Genomic DNA, 19,649 nt, shown 5'->3' with positions numbered 1-19,649 from the left:
TCAGTGTTCGCTCTCCTCTCCTCTGCCCTCCTCATTCGTTTTTCCTTTTATAGCTTGTCTAATAGATGGAGAGCCGCCGGCAGGAAGAGGAACTGTTGTATGTTTTGCTGAACGCAAGCTTTTGTGCTTAGCAGCAGCCTTAAGATGAAGTATCTTACAGCCCATCAGGTACGCAGGCAGAAAGCTGCAGAAAAAGCAGGCTGGCAAGCTCAGTTGGATAGAAGTGTTCAGGAAATGCTAGTGGCATTTCAGAAGCCAGGGAGACAGGATTGATTTTGTCAACCTCTGTCACTATTATACCTGCTGGAGCAAAAGACACCCCCCCAAAAAAATTATTGCACCTTGTTCCCCTCCCAGTGTTGGGGGGGATCCAGTTCCCTTTCCAGCACTGGATTTCCAAGACAGGATCATCTGTGAAGCTGGCCAGCCTTTGATGATGCTTTGGGAGTAAACATGAGTGAGTGTATAGGATTAGTTCAACTTAGAGCCTTGGTGCTCTGGTTTGTTTTGCATTCTGTTTCAAGGTTCTGCCTGCTTTCCTGCTACCTTTGTTTCCTATTTAAGTTTCTTAATTTGACCGCTGAACTGTGTGTGGTTGGCAGCCTCCAGTTTTCTGAATCCCCATGTGCCCAGACACCTGGCCTTCAAGCTACTGGGAGTTTGGGATTGGCATTGTAAGCAGACCAGCACACTCTTCTGTGGGCCTGGGAGAGAGTCTGGACTTCCACTACACTGAGCAAACCACAAAGGTGCAGTTTGGACTCAGGAGTCCTGGGTCATTGGCTCAGAACCTTTTAAAAAAGTACGGTAATTGCTTTAGCTCATCACAGCTTCCCTCCCCTCTGGGGTTTCAGGAGTGAAAGGGTGGGTGGTATCGATGCCAGGCTTCTGTGTCACAGTTCGGCATCCGAGAGGCTGGGAGAGGCTCTCTGGAGCACCCCTGCTTCGTCATACCTTCCAGCTCTACAATTCCATTATTAATCTTATTTATTTTCATATATGCCCCTGTGTTCACCGCCAAGGTAATTTTTATATGCAGTGCTTTGCAGATTCTTAAAATAAGATACCAGTAAACTCGGAAAACCCCGCATTCCTGGCTGTTTGCTTTGCAAAGTGTCACAGTGGGGCTGTGGTGGAACTTCTCTTCCGCCCCCTGCCCCAATCACTCGCCCTGCTTCCACCTTCCTGCCTGGAACACGGGAAGGAATGGGGAACAGGGTGTCCGGCTATTGCCTCCCAGGCCACTGCCCCCCCCCTTTGCTTTTCCTCATTGCTGCATCTCTGGTCTCCTCTGTTGGCAGGGAGCCTTTTGCAAAACGGTGGGTGTGGCCGTCCAGTGATGTCAACGCTTTTCGCAGTGACTCACAGGAAGCTGGAATTCTTACTCCTATTGTTTTTCAGGAGGGCTGGGAGGGCCTCACTTTTTCCACACCTCATCCAGGCCAGGAAGTTTAGCCTGCGAGAGGTTTACCTGGAAATGTTTCAGGGAATCCGAAAGGTGGAAAAGCTTTTCTGGGGTGGTGATTCAGAGTGTGTGTATTTAGAGGGGAAAAACCATTTGAGGTATCCCCTTACAAAACCTTCCTTCCTTCCTCCTTCTCCTCAAACGTTCCAAAGAGAGATCTGGAAAAACGAAGCTCTTTTGCCCTGAGTCAGGCCACTGACTCACCTGACCCAGTGCTATCTGCAGAGACTGGCTGTGCTGGTTCTCTGGGGTTTCAGCGCCAGGCCTTCCCCCACGTGAGTTCAACTGGGGATCCTTTGTGCGCAAAGCAAGGTGTTCTTCCCGTCCGCTCCGTTTGCCTCCCTCCCTGGCACTGGTGCTTTCTCTCGGCCTGGAATAGCTTAACTTCCCCAAATGACACTTCCATTCTAGGAAGCAAGATGTGCACATCAGCATGGGGAAAGTTCCCCCTTTTCAGATGAATTGGAAATCACAGGGGTTTCTTTTTTCTTTTTGCAAACAAAGGCGATTCTGCTGTGAGGGAAATTTGGCACATTCTGGCCTCCCTCTTCCCTTTGCAGCATCTGAGAGCGATAAGCCCGCGGTGTCTGCTTCCCATCTCTCGCCAGCCTCCTTTGGCCGCCCTGAATTCTGCTCCTGGGCTGGGGCTGGCATGGCCACTGTTTCTCTCTTGCAGCTGAGCTTTTGGATGCCAGTACAAGGAACATGGGACGCGGGTGGCACTGTGGGTTAAACCACAGAGCCTAGGACTTGCCAATCAGAAGGTCAGCGGGTCGAATCCCTGCGACGGAGTGAGCTCCTGTTGCTCAGTCCCTGCTCCTGCCCACCTAGCAGTTCAAAAGCATGTCAAAGTGCAAGTAGTTAAATAGGTACCGCTCAGGCAGGAAGGTAGACGGCGTTTCCATGTGCTGCTCTGGTTCGCCAGAAGCGGCTTAGTCATGCTGGCCACATGACCCGGAAGCTGTACGCCGGCTTCCTTGGCCAATAAAGCAAGATGAGCGCCGCAACCCCAGAGTCGGCCACGACTGGACCTAATGGTCAGGGGTCCCTTTACCTTTACAAGGAACATCATCTGAGTCAAGCCAGTGGCCCACCTGGTCCAGTATCCCGTTCACACAGTGGCCAGCCAGATGCCTGTTTTGGGAAACTGGCAAGTAGGATCTGAGTGGAAGTTCTGAGTGCAAGTTCAGCTCTCCCCTCCTGCGGTATTCAGAAGCAGTGCTGTCTTGGTGTGGGGTTGGGGGGAGAGGGGCAGAGCACAGCCGTAATGGCTAGTAGCTGAGGATAGTCCTCTCCTCCATGAATTTGTCCAGTCCTCTTCTGAAACTATCCAAGCTGGTGCCCGTCAGCGGCTCCTGTGGGAATGAGTTCCATAGGTTAACTCTGCACTGCATGGAGAAGGACTTTCCTTTTATCCGTCCTAAACCTTCCAACGGCTCCATCTGCAGTTGCCTTCCTTCATAAGCCTCCGGTGGTGGCCGATGCAAGTTCATAGCCTGGCTTTTGGAGCACGAGGAGAGTGCCTTTGAGCATGCATGAAGTCCACACACCCTCATTGTCTGCAGCGTACAAGCCAGGGAACCTGAGCTGCAGGGTGGCTTGTTGTGGTAGGAATGTGAGCAGAAGGGTTTGTGAAAGCCTAGTTTGGTATGATATGTGCCATTCTGGGGCAGGGATAGAGGTGGGCGTGGGGAGGGGGAGGCGAAATCCCTCTCTGCACTGGAGGGCACCCAGCCCTGGCCTGTGGGAAAGCCTTGGCCCTTGGTGACCTCCTGCCTGGCAGCCAAGTAACCTCGCCTGGAAGCTGCCCTTGGGAAAGTTCCTCTACAGCTGGTGAGCCACAACTTCCCTTCTCAGTTACAATGAGTGTGTTCCTTCCACCGAATAGCTGATGTAATAAACAAAAATCTGCCCTTATTCCCTTATGGGGGACACAAGAGCCCTTATAGAGTCCTTTGTAGGTTCTCCATCGGTCGGAGAAAATAACAGAGGTCAACCAGAGAATATTGAGAAGCAAAGCAGCTCGTAAGCCTGATCTTTATTGAACTGTTGCAACAGGGTGCTCCCCTCCAGTCCTCCCCTTCTGGAGGACCCAGAACCCAGGTGTGCCCGCCCTTATATAGACACTTTAAATTCCCTGCCCTGGAGCTCAAGACCACCCCTCCATACATCACAGAAGGGGTGTAACCCAAGACCCACCCCCCACAAACATCATACCTACATCACAGAAAAGGTGGTCTACAACAGAAATTTGAATGTTGTTGTTTTTCCTGTCTGCCAGGTTATCTGATAATGCCTTATCTGATTGACTTTCCTGGTAGTCTGGCCATTCCTTTGAGATGATTTCCTAATTCCTGAGGCAATGGGAAGGTTCTCTCACCCCCTCCCTCCTTGCAGAGAAAACATTTGGTCAGTTTGGGAGTCAAAATGGTTTCAGGGCGGTCTTCCTGTGCTGCTCCAGACATGTGGTCCTCATATCTATGTACGTGCTAGATTGCTACATTTATGAACATTTATTATATATATAGGGGACGCGGGTGGCGCTGTGGGTAAAACCTCAGCACCTAGGACTTGCTGGTTGCATGGTCGGCGGTTCGAATCCCCGCGGCGGGGTGAGCTCCCGTCGTTCAGTCCCAGCTCCTGCCTACCTAGCAGTTCGAAAGCACCCTTAAGTGCAAGTAGATAAATAGGTACCGCTTTATAGCGGGAAGGTAAACAGCGTTTCCGTGTGCTGCTCTGGTGCCGGTTCTCCAGGGCAGCTTCGTCACGCTGGCCACGTGACCCGGAAGTGTCTGCGGACAGCGCTGGCTCCCGGCCTCTAGAGTGAGATGAGCGCACAACCCTAGAGTCTGTCAAGACTGGCCCGTATGGGCAGGGGTACCTTTACCTTTACCTATTTTATATATATATATATATATATATATATATATATATATATATATATATATATATATAAAAAGACCTTTTTTATTTCACTGAAAAAAAGGAAGAAATTCCCAAGTCTCACTTCATGCAGAACACCTGGCTGGTGTTTGATATCTAATTCTCACTGCTGCTGCTCGAAGTTAGCCCTTCGAAGAGTGGACAGAGAAAAGGTTTTTTTCCTCCCTCTCTCGTAACACGAGAAGTCGTGGGCACCCGGTGCTGGAAGATTCAGGAAAGGTGATAGCACTTCTTTGCCTAGTTCAGAGTTAACCTGTGGAACTCCCTCCCACAGTGATGGCCGCCAACCTAGATGACTTTAAAAAGGGGAATAGACAAATTCATGGGTCAGAGGACCCTCTGTGACTACTAGCCGCAATGGCTCTGCTTGGCTTTTGCAGTTGGAGGCAGCGCTGCTGGGCTTAGATGGGCCATCAGCCTGAAATCCAGCCAGTTCTCCTAAAATTCCTGCGAGTTTCAGCCCCCCACTTCCAAGTGGTGGTGGGATTTCTCCCTTTTCACTACCCTGATTATCATGAGTTAAAAGCCTCTGCTAGCAGCTATGGGACTCTGATCAGGAGCAGCTGAACTGGAAAGGAATGCAGATGCCTTTCTCTGTGAATTGTCGTCTCTGCTGCACCGGGACCTCCATTATTCTGAGTTCTGGATGTGTATGGAGGCGGGGGCTGTCGTCATCCCGTCTGCCCTGAGTTGGGGCCTCAAGCAAGACCCATAACTGAGTGGCAGGGCACCTGTTTTGCTTGCAGAAGGCTGGGAACCCTACCCGTCCCTGGAACAGTGGGAGAGCTGCCAGCAGCGACCCCAGACTCTTATGTACAATTGGAGCAGCAATGATTCTGAATTCCAGTTTCTGGAAACCACAAGAGGGGAGAGGGCCTTGTGCCAGGGTCCTGCTTGCAGATTTCCCACAAGCTGGCCACCACGAGGACAGAATGATAGACTAGATGGGCCACCGGCCTGAACCAGCAGTGTCGCCTTATGTTCTTACACTTTCCTTTAAGTGCCGTATTTTCTGCTCCATAAGACGCACCAGACGCACCTAGTTTTTGGAGGAGGAAAACAAGAAAAAAAATATTCTGAATCTCAGAAGCCAGAACAGCAAGAGGGATCACTGCGCAGTGAAAGCAGCAATCCCTCTTGCTGTTCTGGCTTCTGGGATAGCTGCGCAGCCTGCATTCGCTCCATAAGACGCACACACGTTTCCCCTTACTTTTTAGGGGGGGGGGAGTGAGTCTTATAGAGCAAAAAATACGGTATGTCTTAGGGTTAGGAAGTAAAATGTGCAAGTACCCTTCTAGGTGACTTCTGTGAGATGAGGCAGCCTTGCTGCTCCGACCTTTCAGGATTTTTTAGCCAGTGAGCAACATTGGGGTTGTGACTGACGAGCGAGTTGTTTGGACACCAGGCTATAGAATCTCTAGGGTCCCAAAGAACTGCTGTCTGTCCCCCGACCCCATCAGTCGCTGTACTCTTTCTGTTTGTCTTGTTCTCTAGTCCTTTGAAAAGGCAAACTATGTAAATTCCAAGCAACCAACATGCCTCTTTCCTGTGGTGGGTTTGTCTGAGATGAGGTACTTCCTAGAAGTCATTTTCTGCAAGCTCTACTCCAAAATAATTTTGAGTGGATGTTAAAAAAATCCACTCCACTTCCGGTCACTGATGCATAGCTGTCAACGTTCTCCTTTTTTTAAAGGTAATTCCCTTATTCTGAATAGGATTCCTTGCAATAAAAGGGAAAAGTTGACAGTTATGCACTAACGTAAAATTTGAAAACTTCGCAAAGAGGCTTAGCCATGTCTGCTATGTATGAGCGGAAAAGCAGGCACTCATTAAGAATTCACGTCACTATTATTAACTTTATTACCCCCAGGCCCCAGGATGGGTTACAACAAATTAAAATTCAGAATTATAAACCATTGAAGTTTATTCCACACAGGAATATGGTCAATTTACAGTGCAATTATGTACATGTCCGCTCAGAAATAACTTTCTTTAACTAAAAACAATAGTTAAAAGACATCATAACACATTTAGAACCAGTGATTAAAGTACAGAATGCCCAGTGTCTTGCCTCGTCTGCACCTTGGTTCTACAAGGCCCGTCTGAACAGGAAGCTCTTAGCCAGTCCAACCTCCATTGGGAGGGAATCCCTCAGTCTGGGAGCAGCTACAGAAAAGGCTCTGCCAAATACCACCACCACCAGGCCTACTTTTTGTGTTGATGGGACCGAGAAGGAGCTCACCCAAGGATCTTGGCACCCAGGCAGGTTCATCCAGAACTGTCTGGGTGAAATTGGACTACAGCTCCCATCATCCCTGGCCATGTTGGCTGGGGCAACAGTATCTGGAGGACCAGAGATCTTCTCCACCCTATTCTGGGAGAGCTTCCTGTCTGATTTATGAGCTTTGGCTGATTCACCAGCTACGACCGTTCCTGACCCACTGTAATCCACGCACTGGTAACCTCAAGGCCAGACTACTGCAATACGCTCTATGTGGAGCTGCCCTTGGAAGCTCCAGACGGTGCGGAATGTGGTGGCCAGACTGCTGATGGGGGAATCTTTCTGACAACATGCGACGCCCTTGTTAAAACATCTGCACCATCTGCTGCTGAGCCAGGTTCAAGGTCCTTGTATTAATTTACAAAGCCTTGAGCAACTTAGGTCCAGAGTACCTAAGAGGTCACTGAGATCGTCCACAGAAGCGTTGGTGGCTGGTTCCAGAGTTGGTGAGGCACATTTGACAACAAGAACAACAAGTAAACAAGCCTTTACTGTCATTGGCTCCAGTGTCGTTCCTCTTCATTCCACCTCCATGTGGAATGTCTGTGGAATGTGGAGTTGTGGAATGCTCTGCCACTAGAGATTCTGCAAGACGCCTTCGGTTTCCTGTATTAAACACCTACTGAAAACTTTTCTGTTCTGTCAGACTCATGCAGGCAATTAAGAATGAATACATCTATCCATAATCATTAGCTGATTTCTGATTTTAACTTTGTTAGGTTTATCGTTTGGCCTTTATATAGATGCAGTAATTGTTGTAAATTGCTCTGGTACATTTTTTTATGAATATCGGTGTATAGATAAATAAAATAAATGTCTGGGAGCTTTGCGCAGTCAGGGAGAGAGATTCAGCTTCTCTTGTTCAGGCTTCCTCCTTGTGTGAAGCTCTGTTAGCAAGAGTGAACAGGCTCTGCAAATGCAGCTGCTCATCTCTCCCTCCCAAAGTCAGCCCCCCCCCCACTTCCTGTTTTCAACCCATTGTCTGTAAATTGGCTGACTTTGGCATGAGATGAGCAGATAAAAGATTGTCAGGGCAGGAGATCAAGCTGAGCACAGCAGGGCCACAAGCATCTAGCCAGTCCAGAGCAAGGGGACAATTCTGGGCTTTGGGTTAAAACCCAGAGGCAGGTTCAGGCAAGCCAACAAGGGGAGGGGGGAATTCTTCACATGTGCTCAGACTTGCAAGGGTGGACCTGAAGCAGGTCTTAGTCTCTTTTTTTTCCCAGCAGGTTGAAAATGGCTTCCGACCCATTTAACAGCAAAAAAATGCCTCTTGACCACCCCCAAACAGCTGAGCCAGGTTATCAAGGCATACCCTCCAACATTTATCTGATGAAAATAGGGACGTCCTATTCAATTATTAGGGATGCGGGTGGCGCTGTGGGTTAAACCACAGAGCCTAGGACTTGCCGATCAGAAGGTCGGCGGTTCGAAACCCCGCGACAAGGTGAGCTCCCATTGCTCAGTCCCTGCTCCTGCCAACCTAGCAGTTCGAAAGCATCTCAAAGTACAAGTAGATAAATAGGTACCGCTCTGGTGGGAAGGTAAACGGCGTTTCCGTGCGCTGCTTTGGTTCGCCAGAAGCAGCTTAGTCATGCTGGCCACATGACCCGGAAACTGTACGCCGGCTCCCTCGGCTAATAAAGCGAGATGAGCGCCACAACCCCAGAGTCGGCCACGACTGGACCTAATGGTCAGGGGTCCATAAACCTTTACCTATTCAATTAATAATAATAATAATAATGTTTCTGTTTATACCTCACCCATCTGACTGGGTTTGCCGCACCACTCTGGGTTGCTTCCAACATGAATAAAAACATAATGAAACAGTAAACAGTAAAAAAGCTTCCCTATACAGGGCTGCCTTCAGATGGCTCGGGTCAGAAAACTCCTTAACCTCCAACATGTCTCCGATGGGAATAGAGACGTCCTAAGGAAAAGTGGGACATTCCTGGATCAAATCAGAAACTGTAATGGCTTCTGTAAATCCGGGACTGTCCCTGGAAAATAGGAACACTTGGAGGGTCTGTCAAGGCTATCGGTGGCTACTAACTACCATGCTGTGCCTCTGTGGTCAGAGGCAGTAAGTGCTTCTGAATACTAGTTGCTGGAAAGTACAGGAGGGGAGAGGAGTCTTGTGCTCTTGAGTTCTGCTTGCCAGTTTCCCACTGGGGCATCTGGTTGGCTGCTGTGAGAACAGGATTCTGGGCTTGATGGGCTGCCATTGGCCTGATCCGGCAGGACTCATCTGATGTATATTTGAGGGAACCTCTGGCCAGTGTCCTGGGCTGGCCGCGTTTGCAGTTCTTGCAGTGTCTCAAATTTTGGGTCTCCAGCTGTTGTTGGACTACAGCTCCCATCATCCCTGACCACTGGTCCTACCTAAGGATGATGGGAGTTGTAGTCCAGCAACAGCTGGGGACCCAGGTTTGAGAAACACTGCAACGCTATGGATTGGCTGGTGACTGTTGAATCCCTTGAGGCGGGGAGCCCAACATCACCAGCCCATCTGTGAAGTTAGAGAAATGCAAACTCAGCCAGCCCACAATAGCCAGATTGTGCCTTTCTGAGCTTTGCTGTTCTTCAGCTGTAGAACGGGACTGCATGCTTCAGTGCTGACAAAACATTTCTCTTCCCTTTTTTAAAAAAGTTACTCTTGTGATTAGCCATGCAGAAGCCACTTCTTTCAACTGCTCCTTCTCTCAGCGTCAGACCTCCTCACATGTAAAGCAGGAGCATTGACAGCTTGTTTTTTTGATGGGGGTGTTCCTTCAGCTCCCCTGGCCAGCTGAGATTTCTGTCTTGGAATGCAGTACGATTGCATCTTATGCAGAGGTTCCGTTCCAATGAGGGTTCCATGTACACATGAACATTGTGTGTACATTGTGAATCCCCCATACTCTATGAGAGCCAGCATGCTGAGCAGGCCTTGCCCCTCCAAGCAAGACAGAGAGCTAAAAGTTGTTCCCCTAGCTCTTCTCCAAAATCTTTCTCCTATTTTAGTCTTAATGAGATAAGGGGAGGGGTGGCCAATTGTTGTGAAAGTTTTATATAGTTTGAAAACAATTCCCTTTAGGATAATACTGGTTTAAATGGTTAGCTGATGAGGTTGTCATAAGACTGTAGAGATGGAAGGGGCCAAAGGGTAATCTAGTCCAATCCCACTGCAACCAGTGTTAGAAACTCGGGTATATAAACTAGGTGCCAAATGGCTCCTTAAACCAGGGTTACAGTCACCAAAGTGGAATGCCTAGCTGCCATTTCGGGCGCAGATGGCTCGAAAGTTGCATCCTGGCACTTGGGCATCTTCACTTGGTCGCAAGTGGCCGATAGCCAGGTGCAAAATGCGCCTGGCAGATTTCAAACGCTGCCTGCAGTGCCACACATTGCCACGTTTTTCCTGCAGCAAACTTAATCACAGCTGCCCCTCCGGAAACAGTACAGTGGTACCTCGGGTTACATACACTTCAGGTTACATACGCTTCAGGTTACAGACTCCGCTAACCCGGAAATAGTGCTTCAGGTTAAGAACTTTGCTTCAGGATGAGAACAGAAATCGTGCTCCGGCAGCGCGATGGCAGCAGGAGGCCCCATTAGCTAAAGTGGTGCTTCAGGTTAAGAACAGTTTCAGGTTAAGTACGGACCTCCAGAACGAATTAAGTTCTTAACCCGAGGTACCACTGTATATGCTTGCTATCTCATGTGTAGTTTATGGGATGCAGCCAAGACTGGGCTCCATCTTGTTTGCAGCTCTATACACAATTTGTGTGTTATGAGTTCAAGTGCAGGGAAGTTGGGGGGCCCTGCTTGGAAATGTAAATGGGGGAAACCCCATTGAGCAGAAGTGCCTGTAAGCAGCATCGTGCTTCCTATTGACCCCTCTGTGCTGGGAAACTGGACTGGCTGTCCCAGTGCACAGGCGGGGGTGTTGTGGTGGCTCTGGGGAGTTCTCCAAAATGGTAAGAATAGGCCTGGGGGGCACAGGCGAAGAAGAGATGTCTTCAGTCCTTTTATTTTTTATTTTTTTCAAAGCACCATTTAGAAGTAACAGTCAATATTCAACAATTTTTCACACATACCGAGAAAGAGAGAGAGAGAGAGAGAAGAACCAGATGTCTAACTACATTTAACTTTTAACCTTAAGTTTTTCAGCAAAAGTATCCATCTCTAGAGTCTTATGTCAACCTCACCAACTAACCATTTAAATCAGTATTCCAGGGAACCAGGCAGAGGGCCTTCTCGGTAGTGGCGCCCTCCCTGTGGGAACACCCTCCCACCAGATGTCAAAGAGAACAACAACTACCAGACTTTTAGAAGACATCTGAAGGCAGCCCTGTTTAGGGAAGCTTTAAATGCTTGATGTATTACAGTATTTTAATATATATTTTTATCATCATCCCACAAACCTCCACGTGTCCTCATAGCCCATAAGCCACGTTCCATCGATGTTACATATGTAATAAAACAAAGCCGGGCTGATTGAAAAGTGGTGGTGGTTTTTGTTTGCATGACTGTCTTGGATGCTGGTTGTCTGTTGGTCCATTGGTCTTAAGTCCCAGCGTTGTGAGGTCCATATCTCAAAACAGGTCTGCATTTAGTGTCTTCCAATACCTTTCAATAGATAGCAAGCCACGCTGCTGCCTTTATATCTCCAGCCAGGAATTTATATGGTAGCTTGTAGCATGGAAGGTTAAAGGTGGGCCTGTCTTGCCTCTACTGCCTTGTCTCCACTTGGATCAGCTCTCTCAATTGTACACTGCTGCAGATCTCCCTTGGGATCCACCCAGAATGGCAACCCGCCTTGCTTTTCAGCTGGCTCTTTTTGAATGAACAGGCTGCTTTTAGGGGGGGGGAGTTTAGTCTGTCCAAGAAAACATACAGCTCACAAAAACTGTTTATAAAATCCAATAGTACAAGCACCGTGTACATGTTTAAAAAACCGAGGCAATTAAAATAAATAAAAAGGCTGTCTGTGCAAGAACAAGTCTCTGAAATGCAGCCTAGATTAAGGAAAAGGCAGCAGAAAATAAATGAGGCTTTTGGAAACACAGCTTAAAATAAATTTGGACACCTAGGAGGGAAGGAGAGGCTGGGTCTACACTGACTGACAGCTGCGGCTCTCCAGGGGGTCAGGCTGGGGGTGTTCGTACCTGGCGATTGAACTGGAGGCCTTCTGCATGCAGGACAGGTGTCCTCTGCCCATGAGCTCCAGACCCTCCCCTTTCATGCTATAGATCAGTGCTTCCCAACTGGTGCTCTGTGGACCGCAGGGGGTCCACGTAACCCACCCATGGCACCATTGACATAACAAAACCTGCCATACAGATATTGAAAGGTTCAGAAGCAGAAGGTCCATAGCTTGGCTTTTGAAAAACAGGGGTCCGCACTACTTAGCTAACTGGGAACCACTAGATTGATATGAGCTTTAATCTGCAAATACTTTCCAAGTCCGTTTTGCTGCCCTGCTGATGACTGCATGCAAGACTTGAAACACCCGGACATGTATTAGTTCTGGAAGACAACACTTTATGCTTGGCAGTTGTTTCAATAAAATTTGCGTCACCAGTTAACTCAGCTGGTGTTGATAACGCCAAGGTCTCAGTTTCAATCCCCCTATGGGCGGCCTGCGTATTCCTGCATTGCAGGGGGTTGGGGGCCCTTCCGACTCTCTGATTCTATGCCGCCTTCCTCTCCCCCCACAGGCTATGACTTTGCGGCGGTCCTGGAGTGGTTTGCGGAGCGGGTGGACCGCATCATCCTCCTCTTTGACGCCCACAAGCTGGACATCTCGGACGAGTTCTCCGAGGTGATCAAAGCCCTGAAGAACCACGAGGACAAGATCCGGGTGGTGCTGAACAAGGCGGACCAGATCGAGACGCAGCAGCTGATGCGGGTCTACGGTGCCCTCATGTGGTCGCTGGGCAAGATCATCAACACGCCCGAGGTGGTGCGTGTCTACATTGGCTCCTTCTGGTCCCACCCGCTCCTCATCCCGGACAACCGGAAGCTCTTCGAGGCGGAGGAGCAAGACCTCTTCAAGGACATCCAGTCCCTCCCGCGAAACGCTGCCTTAAGAAAGCTCAATGACCTCATCAAGCGGGCCAGGCTGGCCAAGGTGGGTGCCCGTCCCCGGGGGGGCGGGGTTTTTCCTGTCCTTCAAGGCCAGGCAGGTGTGCTCTGGCTGCCCAGTGATGGAGGAAGGGTGCCCATCCCAGGTGGCTCCCTGGATTGCAGGGGGGGGAAAGCTTTCAGTATGTTTCTTAGCACAATTCAAAGTGTCGGTGCTGACCTTTAAAACCCTAAACAGCCTCGGCCCTGTATACCTGAAGGAGTGGCACCACCTCCCTTGTCCAGCCCAGACACTGAGGTCCAGAACCGAGGGCCTGCTGGTGGTTCCCTCACTGCGAGAAGTGAGGTTAAAGGGAGCCAGGCAGAGGGCCTTCTTGGTAGTGGCGCCTGCCCTTTGGAACGCCCACCTGGCAGATGTCAAGGAAATAAACAACTATCTGACTTTTAGGCAGCCCTGTATTGGGAAGTTTTTTAACATTTGATGTTCTCAAGTGTTTTTATATTTTGTTGGAAGCCGCCCAGAGTGCCTGGGGCCACCCAATCAGATGGGCAGCATTTTATTTTATTTTAAATTATTCAAGGGCAGAGAGGGCCCATTGGCTTACCCTCATCCAATGTCTTGTTTAGGTCAGTGGGCTTCAACTTCTCGAGAGCTGGGACTCCTCTGTAGCAGGATGGGACCCATTTCCAAGGGCAAAAGGGGGGCCCTTGGTGTTGGAATGACATGGGCAGGGCTGTCCTTCTGTTGAAGACCAGTTACCTAGCCCAGCTGTGGGGAGCCTGTCTCCCTCCAGATATTGCTGGACTCTTACTCCCATCAAAAAAACAAAGATCATAGCAACTGGTCCCATCACCTCCTGGCAAATAGAAGGGGAAGAAATGGAGGCAGTGAGAGATTATACTTTCTTGGGCTCCATGATCACTGCAGATGGTGACAGCAGCCACGAAATTAAGACGCCTGCTTCTTGGGAGAAAAGCAATGACAAACCTAGACAGCATCTTAAAAAGTAGAGACATCACCTTGCCAACAAAGGTCCGTATAGTAAAAGCTATGGTTTTCCCAGTAGTGATGTATGGAAGTGAAAGCTGGACCATAAAGAAGGCTGATCGCTGAAGAATTGATGCTTTTGAATTATGGTGCTGGAGGAGACTCTTGAGAGTCCCATGGACTGCAAGAAGATCAAACCTATCCATTCTTAAGGTTATCAGCCCTGAGTGCTCACTGGAAGGACAGATCGTAAAGCTGAGGCTCCAATACTTTGGCCACCTCATGAGAAGAGAAGACTCCCTGGAAAAGACCCTGATGTTGGGAAAGATGGAGGGCACAAGGAGAAGGGGACGACAGAGGACGAGATGGTTGGACAGTGTTTGCGAAGCTAGCAGCATGAGTTTGACCAAACTGCGGGAGGCAGTGGAAGACAGGAGTGCCTGGCGTGCTCTGGTCCATGGGGTCATGAAGAGTCGGACACGACTAAACGACTAAACAACAACAACTCCCATCAGCCTCAGGACACCCCACCCAAAAGCCAGAGGTGATGGGATTTGTCGTCCAGCAATATCTGGAGGGAGACAGGCTCCCCACACCAGGCCTAGTCTCGCCCATCATTTATTTATTTTTGCAGCCGCTTGTGTCACCTGCAGTTGCTGAGTTCTCAGCCTCTTCTCCCCACCCCCCTTGCAGGTCCATGCCTACATCATCAGCTCCTTGAAGAAGGAGATGCCCAACGTCTTTGGGAAGGAGAGCAAGAAGAAGGAGCTGGTGAGCAACCTGGGGGAGATCTACCTGAAGATCGAGAGGGAGCACCAGATCTCGCCGGGGGATTTCCCCAACCTCAGGAAAATGCAGGTATGGAGGGATGTTGACCTGTGTAGTGTGTTTGGGGCAGGCTTGGGCTTGCCTGGAGAGCAAGGAGGTCTTGGAGTCTTGCCGCATGTTTGTGTGTGTTGCAAGAATCATAATGTAGGGGAAACCGTGAAACCAAACGATGCTTCTCTTGATTCCTGCAGCTCCTGTTAACTCCCCCACCCCTTTCCCTTCCTGTGAATCCCAAGAGCAGGCCCTGGAATGAATCACGTGGGGAAAACCGTGAAGCCAGCCAATGCCTCTACATGGCTCCATCCTTGTTTCAGACATTGTGATACATCGCAATGTTTAGCTGGTGATATATCACAATGCTGAAAATTGGCGGCTGGGCTCTCCTTATGATGTCAGTTGTGATTTTTGCCTGCCAGCTTAAGGACCACAGACCTCCTGTCTCTGAGCACCAGTTGCTATAGGGACTGCAAGTGGGGAGAGTGGCGCTGTTGCGCTCTGTCCCTTTGGACTGATCCTGCAGGTGGGCTCCTCTTCCCCCACAGTCAAGAGGCGGCGATGCTTCTGAAGACCAGTCGCAGGAAATCACGGGAGGGGAGAGTGTTGCTCTTGTGCAGGTTTCCCATAAAGGTCAGCCACTGTGAGACCAGGATGCTGGACTAGTGGGGACCCAGCAGCATCCAGGCTGCTTGGTAACATTCCCAATGGAACCTCCAGATCCAGAGGCAGTCTTTCTGAACTCCCAGGTTCTTAGGGACGTTTGGCCACTATTGAGAACAGAATACTGGATGGAAAAACTCTGGAGAAGTGATTTGTAGTTCACAGCATGTTATTCTTTGAAGGGGAACTACTTAAAAATGATTTACAAATGGTATTTAACTCTGAGTAGGCTTGCAAAGATGTAGAAGACTGAATCAGATAAGTGCTGGAGATGCAAAGAGGTTGAGGGAACGTTCTTTCATATGTGTTGTACTTGTAAAAGGTTAAAAGAGTATTGGGAAATGATCCATAATGAATTGAAAACAAATGTTTAAAAGTACTCCCCCCCCCCAAAAAAAAAACAGTCCTTTCTGTTGGGGATAATTCAGACTGAAATTCCCAGGTGTCAAAAAAAGGTTATTTATGTATGCCACTACTGCGACCTGTGTTTTGTCAGCCCAAAAATGGAAAACGAGTGAGGTCCCAACCAGAGTGGCAGTTTAAGTTGACAGAATACACACAGCTTGCAGATTTAACATATAGAGTAAGAGAACAAGAAGAACATACGTTTAGGGAAGATTGGAACACGTTTATTGAATATATGGGAAAAAACTGCGTACAGCTGAAATCGCTGGTAGCATTAAGATAAATTCAACAGTGTAAATAAGTTATGGTGAATGTAATAATGGAATGATGAATGGTATAGTTTTTGTAAAATATGCAGGGATTTATGATACATAAAATGAACCATGGAAAGAGAAGTCATTTATATTTTAAGGATGTAAAAAATGAGTACAGTCATATCTCAGGTTACGGACGCTTCAGGTTGTGCATTTTCGCATCACGGACACGCCGGAACTGGTTACTTCCGGGTTTCAGCGCATGCGCAGACACAGTGCTGCGGGTTGAAAATGCTGTGGATTGCAAATGTGCCTCCCGCATGGATCACGTTTGCAACCTGAGCATCCACTGTACTTTAAATTGTAAAACAGAAAATCTAATAAAATTTATATACAAAAAGAAGAACAGAATGCTCTTCACATGCCACCTTGTTGTCCCCCCAGGAGCTGCTGCTTACGCAAGACTTCAGCAAGTTCCAGCCGCTGAAGTTGAAGCTGCTGGACGCGGTGGACGACATGCTAGCCAACGACATTGCGCGCCTGATGGTGATGGTGCGGCAGGAGGAGGCTCAGATGCCCACGCAGGTGGTGAAGGGCGGGGCCTTCGAGGGCACCATGAACGGGCCCTTCGGCCACGGCTACGGCGAGGGGGCGGGCGAGGGCATCGACGACCTTGAGTGGGTGGTGAGCAAGGACAAGCCCACGTACGACGAGATCTTCTACACCCTCTCGCCCGTCAACGGCAAGATCACGGGCGCCAGCGCCAAGAAGGAGATGGTCAAGTCCAAGCTGCCCAACACCGTCCTGGGCAAGATCTGGAAGCTGGCAGACGTGGACAAGGACGGGCTGCTAGACGATGAGGAGTTTGCCCTTGCCAACCACCTCATCAAGGTCAAGCTGGAGGGGCACGAGCTGCCCGCCGAACTGCCCTCCCACCTGGTGCCACCCTCCAAACGCAGGCACGAATGATGCCCCCTCCCTGTCGAGCGGGAGGGGCCCCCGCCTCTTGACTCTGCCCAGCCTTTGGGTGGGCCGCCTGCCCTCAGGAACTCGACTTTGAACTCCCCCGCCCCACAAGAACAAAAGACGCCACCCCAAACCCACAGATGATTTCGTTTTTTAAAGAAATGTTTTAATACATCTGCTATCTTTGAGGCAGTCGTCTTGTGTGGTGCTGGGGAGGGATCTCTCTCCTGTCGGTATCCTCTTCTCTAGACGAGAGTCCGCAGGGGTGGGCGCCAGGGGTGGTGCCAGTCCCAGCACCTGTCTGATGAGGGGCTCACCTGGGCTGAGGCCCACACCTTGGTGCTTTTAAGTCCTGCAGGTGGTTTTCCCAGTCGACACTTGAGAGGGTGTCTGTAAGTTCCTCACACCCAGTGGTGTTTGGGTCCTGGTTCAGGGCCTCTGGATCATTGTGGGGTCTGCCCCCACTTCTTGGGTGACGCCACCCAGCCTTGGCAACCTTAGGGTGACCTCCTCACTGCCCCCCCACGCCATCACAGTCACTTTCTGAGAACATGCACCACCACCTGTTTTGACACCTCAGACTGACGCATCACTTCCTGCTTTGCCTAAGAGGTGGTTTATGTTTTTGACATCACTTCCTCCACCCACCCACCCTGTGCCTTTACAAAGTGGTGCTATAATGGGATTTAATGGGACCAGCTGCTCACATCCCAGTGGCAAAGGGTTAACGCTGCATCAAATGCATCTCCCCTTCCCCCCCACCCCCCACGCCATGCAGGCACTGGGCAAGAAATTGATAGGGAGGTGATGGGGGGTGGCATTGAGTGGAAAGGGGGGGCAGGTTCTCCATATTGCACTGATTTTCTGGCAGGGGTGGGCTCCACCGTGGGCGTGGAGGTCTCCAGGGATGAGCTAGACCCTGCGGTCTGTTTGGCTCAGAAAATCCAGGACTTGTGCATGGAAAAGGATTTGAAGATTTTAAGGTTGTACGTTGTGTCTGAAGAGAAGGGAGGTTTATGATGGTCTTTGTTACCCTCCAGGCCTGCCAAGGATGGAAGGAGATATGGTTGGGGGTTGGCATTACAGCCTCCCCCCACCCCCACCCCCAAAATGACTTCAACCTCTCTGTGTGTGTTTGGTTCGGAGGGATAAATGATTTCGCCCACCCTGCCCTCTGCCAGAAGGTTGAAGGAAGATGGGCCAGTATCTTAACCCTGTAGATGGAACATGATTGGCTGAGTCTGCCCAGAGCTGCTTATTGGGATTAGATCCTGCTAAGACCTCGGAGGGGGATCAAAAGTGCAGCTCAGTGTCAGAAGCAGAGGGAGCTGTTGAATGTTCCACCTGCATCCCTTGCATTAAAGTTGATTTTTGGAGATTTGCAGCTGCCTGTTCATTCCCCCCCAAACACACACACATCCACACTTTAGTATTTTAAAAGTTTAATAACCCTGTGCTGCTCCAGTGCCAACAAGATGGGCTGTCGTTGGCTACACAGCAAAGCCAGAAACTTCAACTTGGATGAACCTGGAAAGGTGTAGTGCTTTCAGTGGGGAAGATTACTTAACACAGAACACACCCCTGACCATTCAATGCAAGTCCTGCTTAGCCTGAGGCTCCACAAGACACAGCTCCCTAGAGTTGGCATCTTGTCTGTCTTGGGGGACAGTAGAGGAGTGTGCCTTTGCAGCTCCTGCCAGGGCTGTAGAGACCGATATGGGAGAGACGTGTTTCATTGCAGCCGGGGCAGATGAAGGCGTCCGGTTGTGCTGCTGCAGATGCACCAGGTATTTCTTCTCTTCTGTGCTCCTCCCACCGGTCATTCCTCCTCTGGGCACTGCTGTGGATGCATGACCCGGATGTCCATCTCCAGGCACCGCGGTCGTCTGCAAGGGATTCCCATGTGGTGGGGTTTATGTAGCCAGCTGTCCTGTCCCCCTATGCATCCATGCCAACAATTGAATTCTGAGGACAAGGAAGCTTGCGTGTTAGGTATCAGGGTGTTGACAGGTGCAAATTATGTTTGTGCGTATTGCAAATGCAGAAAATTCCCGGCTCCGTTTCATTGAGGATCGCATGATATAAATAACGAGTCAAAGAACGCACCTGTCTGGTTCATGGGTTTTTATCTCCGAAAAAGAGGGCTATTTCAGTTAATGTGATGGTTTCCCCTGTTGTCATGGAAATGTTGAAGATATTTGGAATCTTCACCCTGAAAGTGAAGGTGGCCAGGAGAAAGCGAATAGAGGAAAGGTTTCCCTCCCTCTCTCGTAGCACTAAAACACATGGGCCATCTCATGAAGCGAAATGTTGGAAGATTCAGGACAGATAAAAGAAATTCCTTTACGCAGCAAAGAGTTAACCTGTGGAACTCCCTCCCACAGGAGGCAGGGATGGCCACCATCTTGGATGGCTTTAAAAGAGGATTGGACATGTTCCTGGAAAGGAAAGGGCTATCGATGGCTACTAGCCAGGATGGCTTATGCTCTTGTCTCCATTGTCAGAGGCAGCAATGCTTTGTGAATACCATTTGCTGGAAACCGCAGGAGGGCAGAGGGCTCTTGTGCTCAGGTCCTGCTTGCAGGTTTCCCATAATAGGCATCTGGTTGCAACTGTGAGAACAGGATTCTGGACTAGATGGGCCAGATCCTGAACGGTTCTGCTTATGTTCTTGCCGCTAACTTGAGGTGCTTCAAAAAGCTCAAGGCTAGGAATAGCCATTCATTAGGAGTTATTTCCCCTTCCATCTTCAGCCAGAAGGAAGTGATTGGAAGTATCTGTTCCCAACAAACC

The 19,649-nt window shown here is 49.6% G+C and overlaps 1 protein-coding gene across 1 annotated transcript in view; it reads left to right on the top strand.

The window, feature by feature from the left end:
* The window catches only part of EHD1 (EH domain containing 1), a 30,831-nt gene extending 12,599 nt beyond the window's left edge, over positions 1-18,232 (top strand). Inside the window, exons 3-5 of the mRNA XM_053368632.1 lie at positions 12,392-12,804; positions 14,440-14,604; positions 16,335-18,232. Of these exons, the coding sequence (XP_053224607.1) occupies positions 12,392-12,804; positions 14,440-14,604; positions 16,335-16,859 (1,103 nt within the window). The 3' untranslated portion in view covers positions 16,860-18,232. The remainder of the gene's footprint in view (positions 1-12,391; positions 12,805-14,439; positions 14,605-16,334) is intronic.
* The last annotated feature ends 1,417 nt before the right edge of the window (positions 18,233-19,649 follow it).

Source organism: Podarcis raffonei, chromosome 16, assembly GCF_027172205.1.
Source record: "Podarcis raffonei isolate rPodRaf1 chromosome 16, rPodRaf1.pri, whole genome shotgun sequence".
Classification (NCBI taxonomy): Eukaryota; Metazoa; Chordata; class Lepidosauria; order Squamata; family Lacertidae; genus Podarcis; species Podarcis raffonei.
Note: the sequence above shows the minus strand (reverse complement) of the source record. Positions and strands in the feature narration are given on the sequence as shown.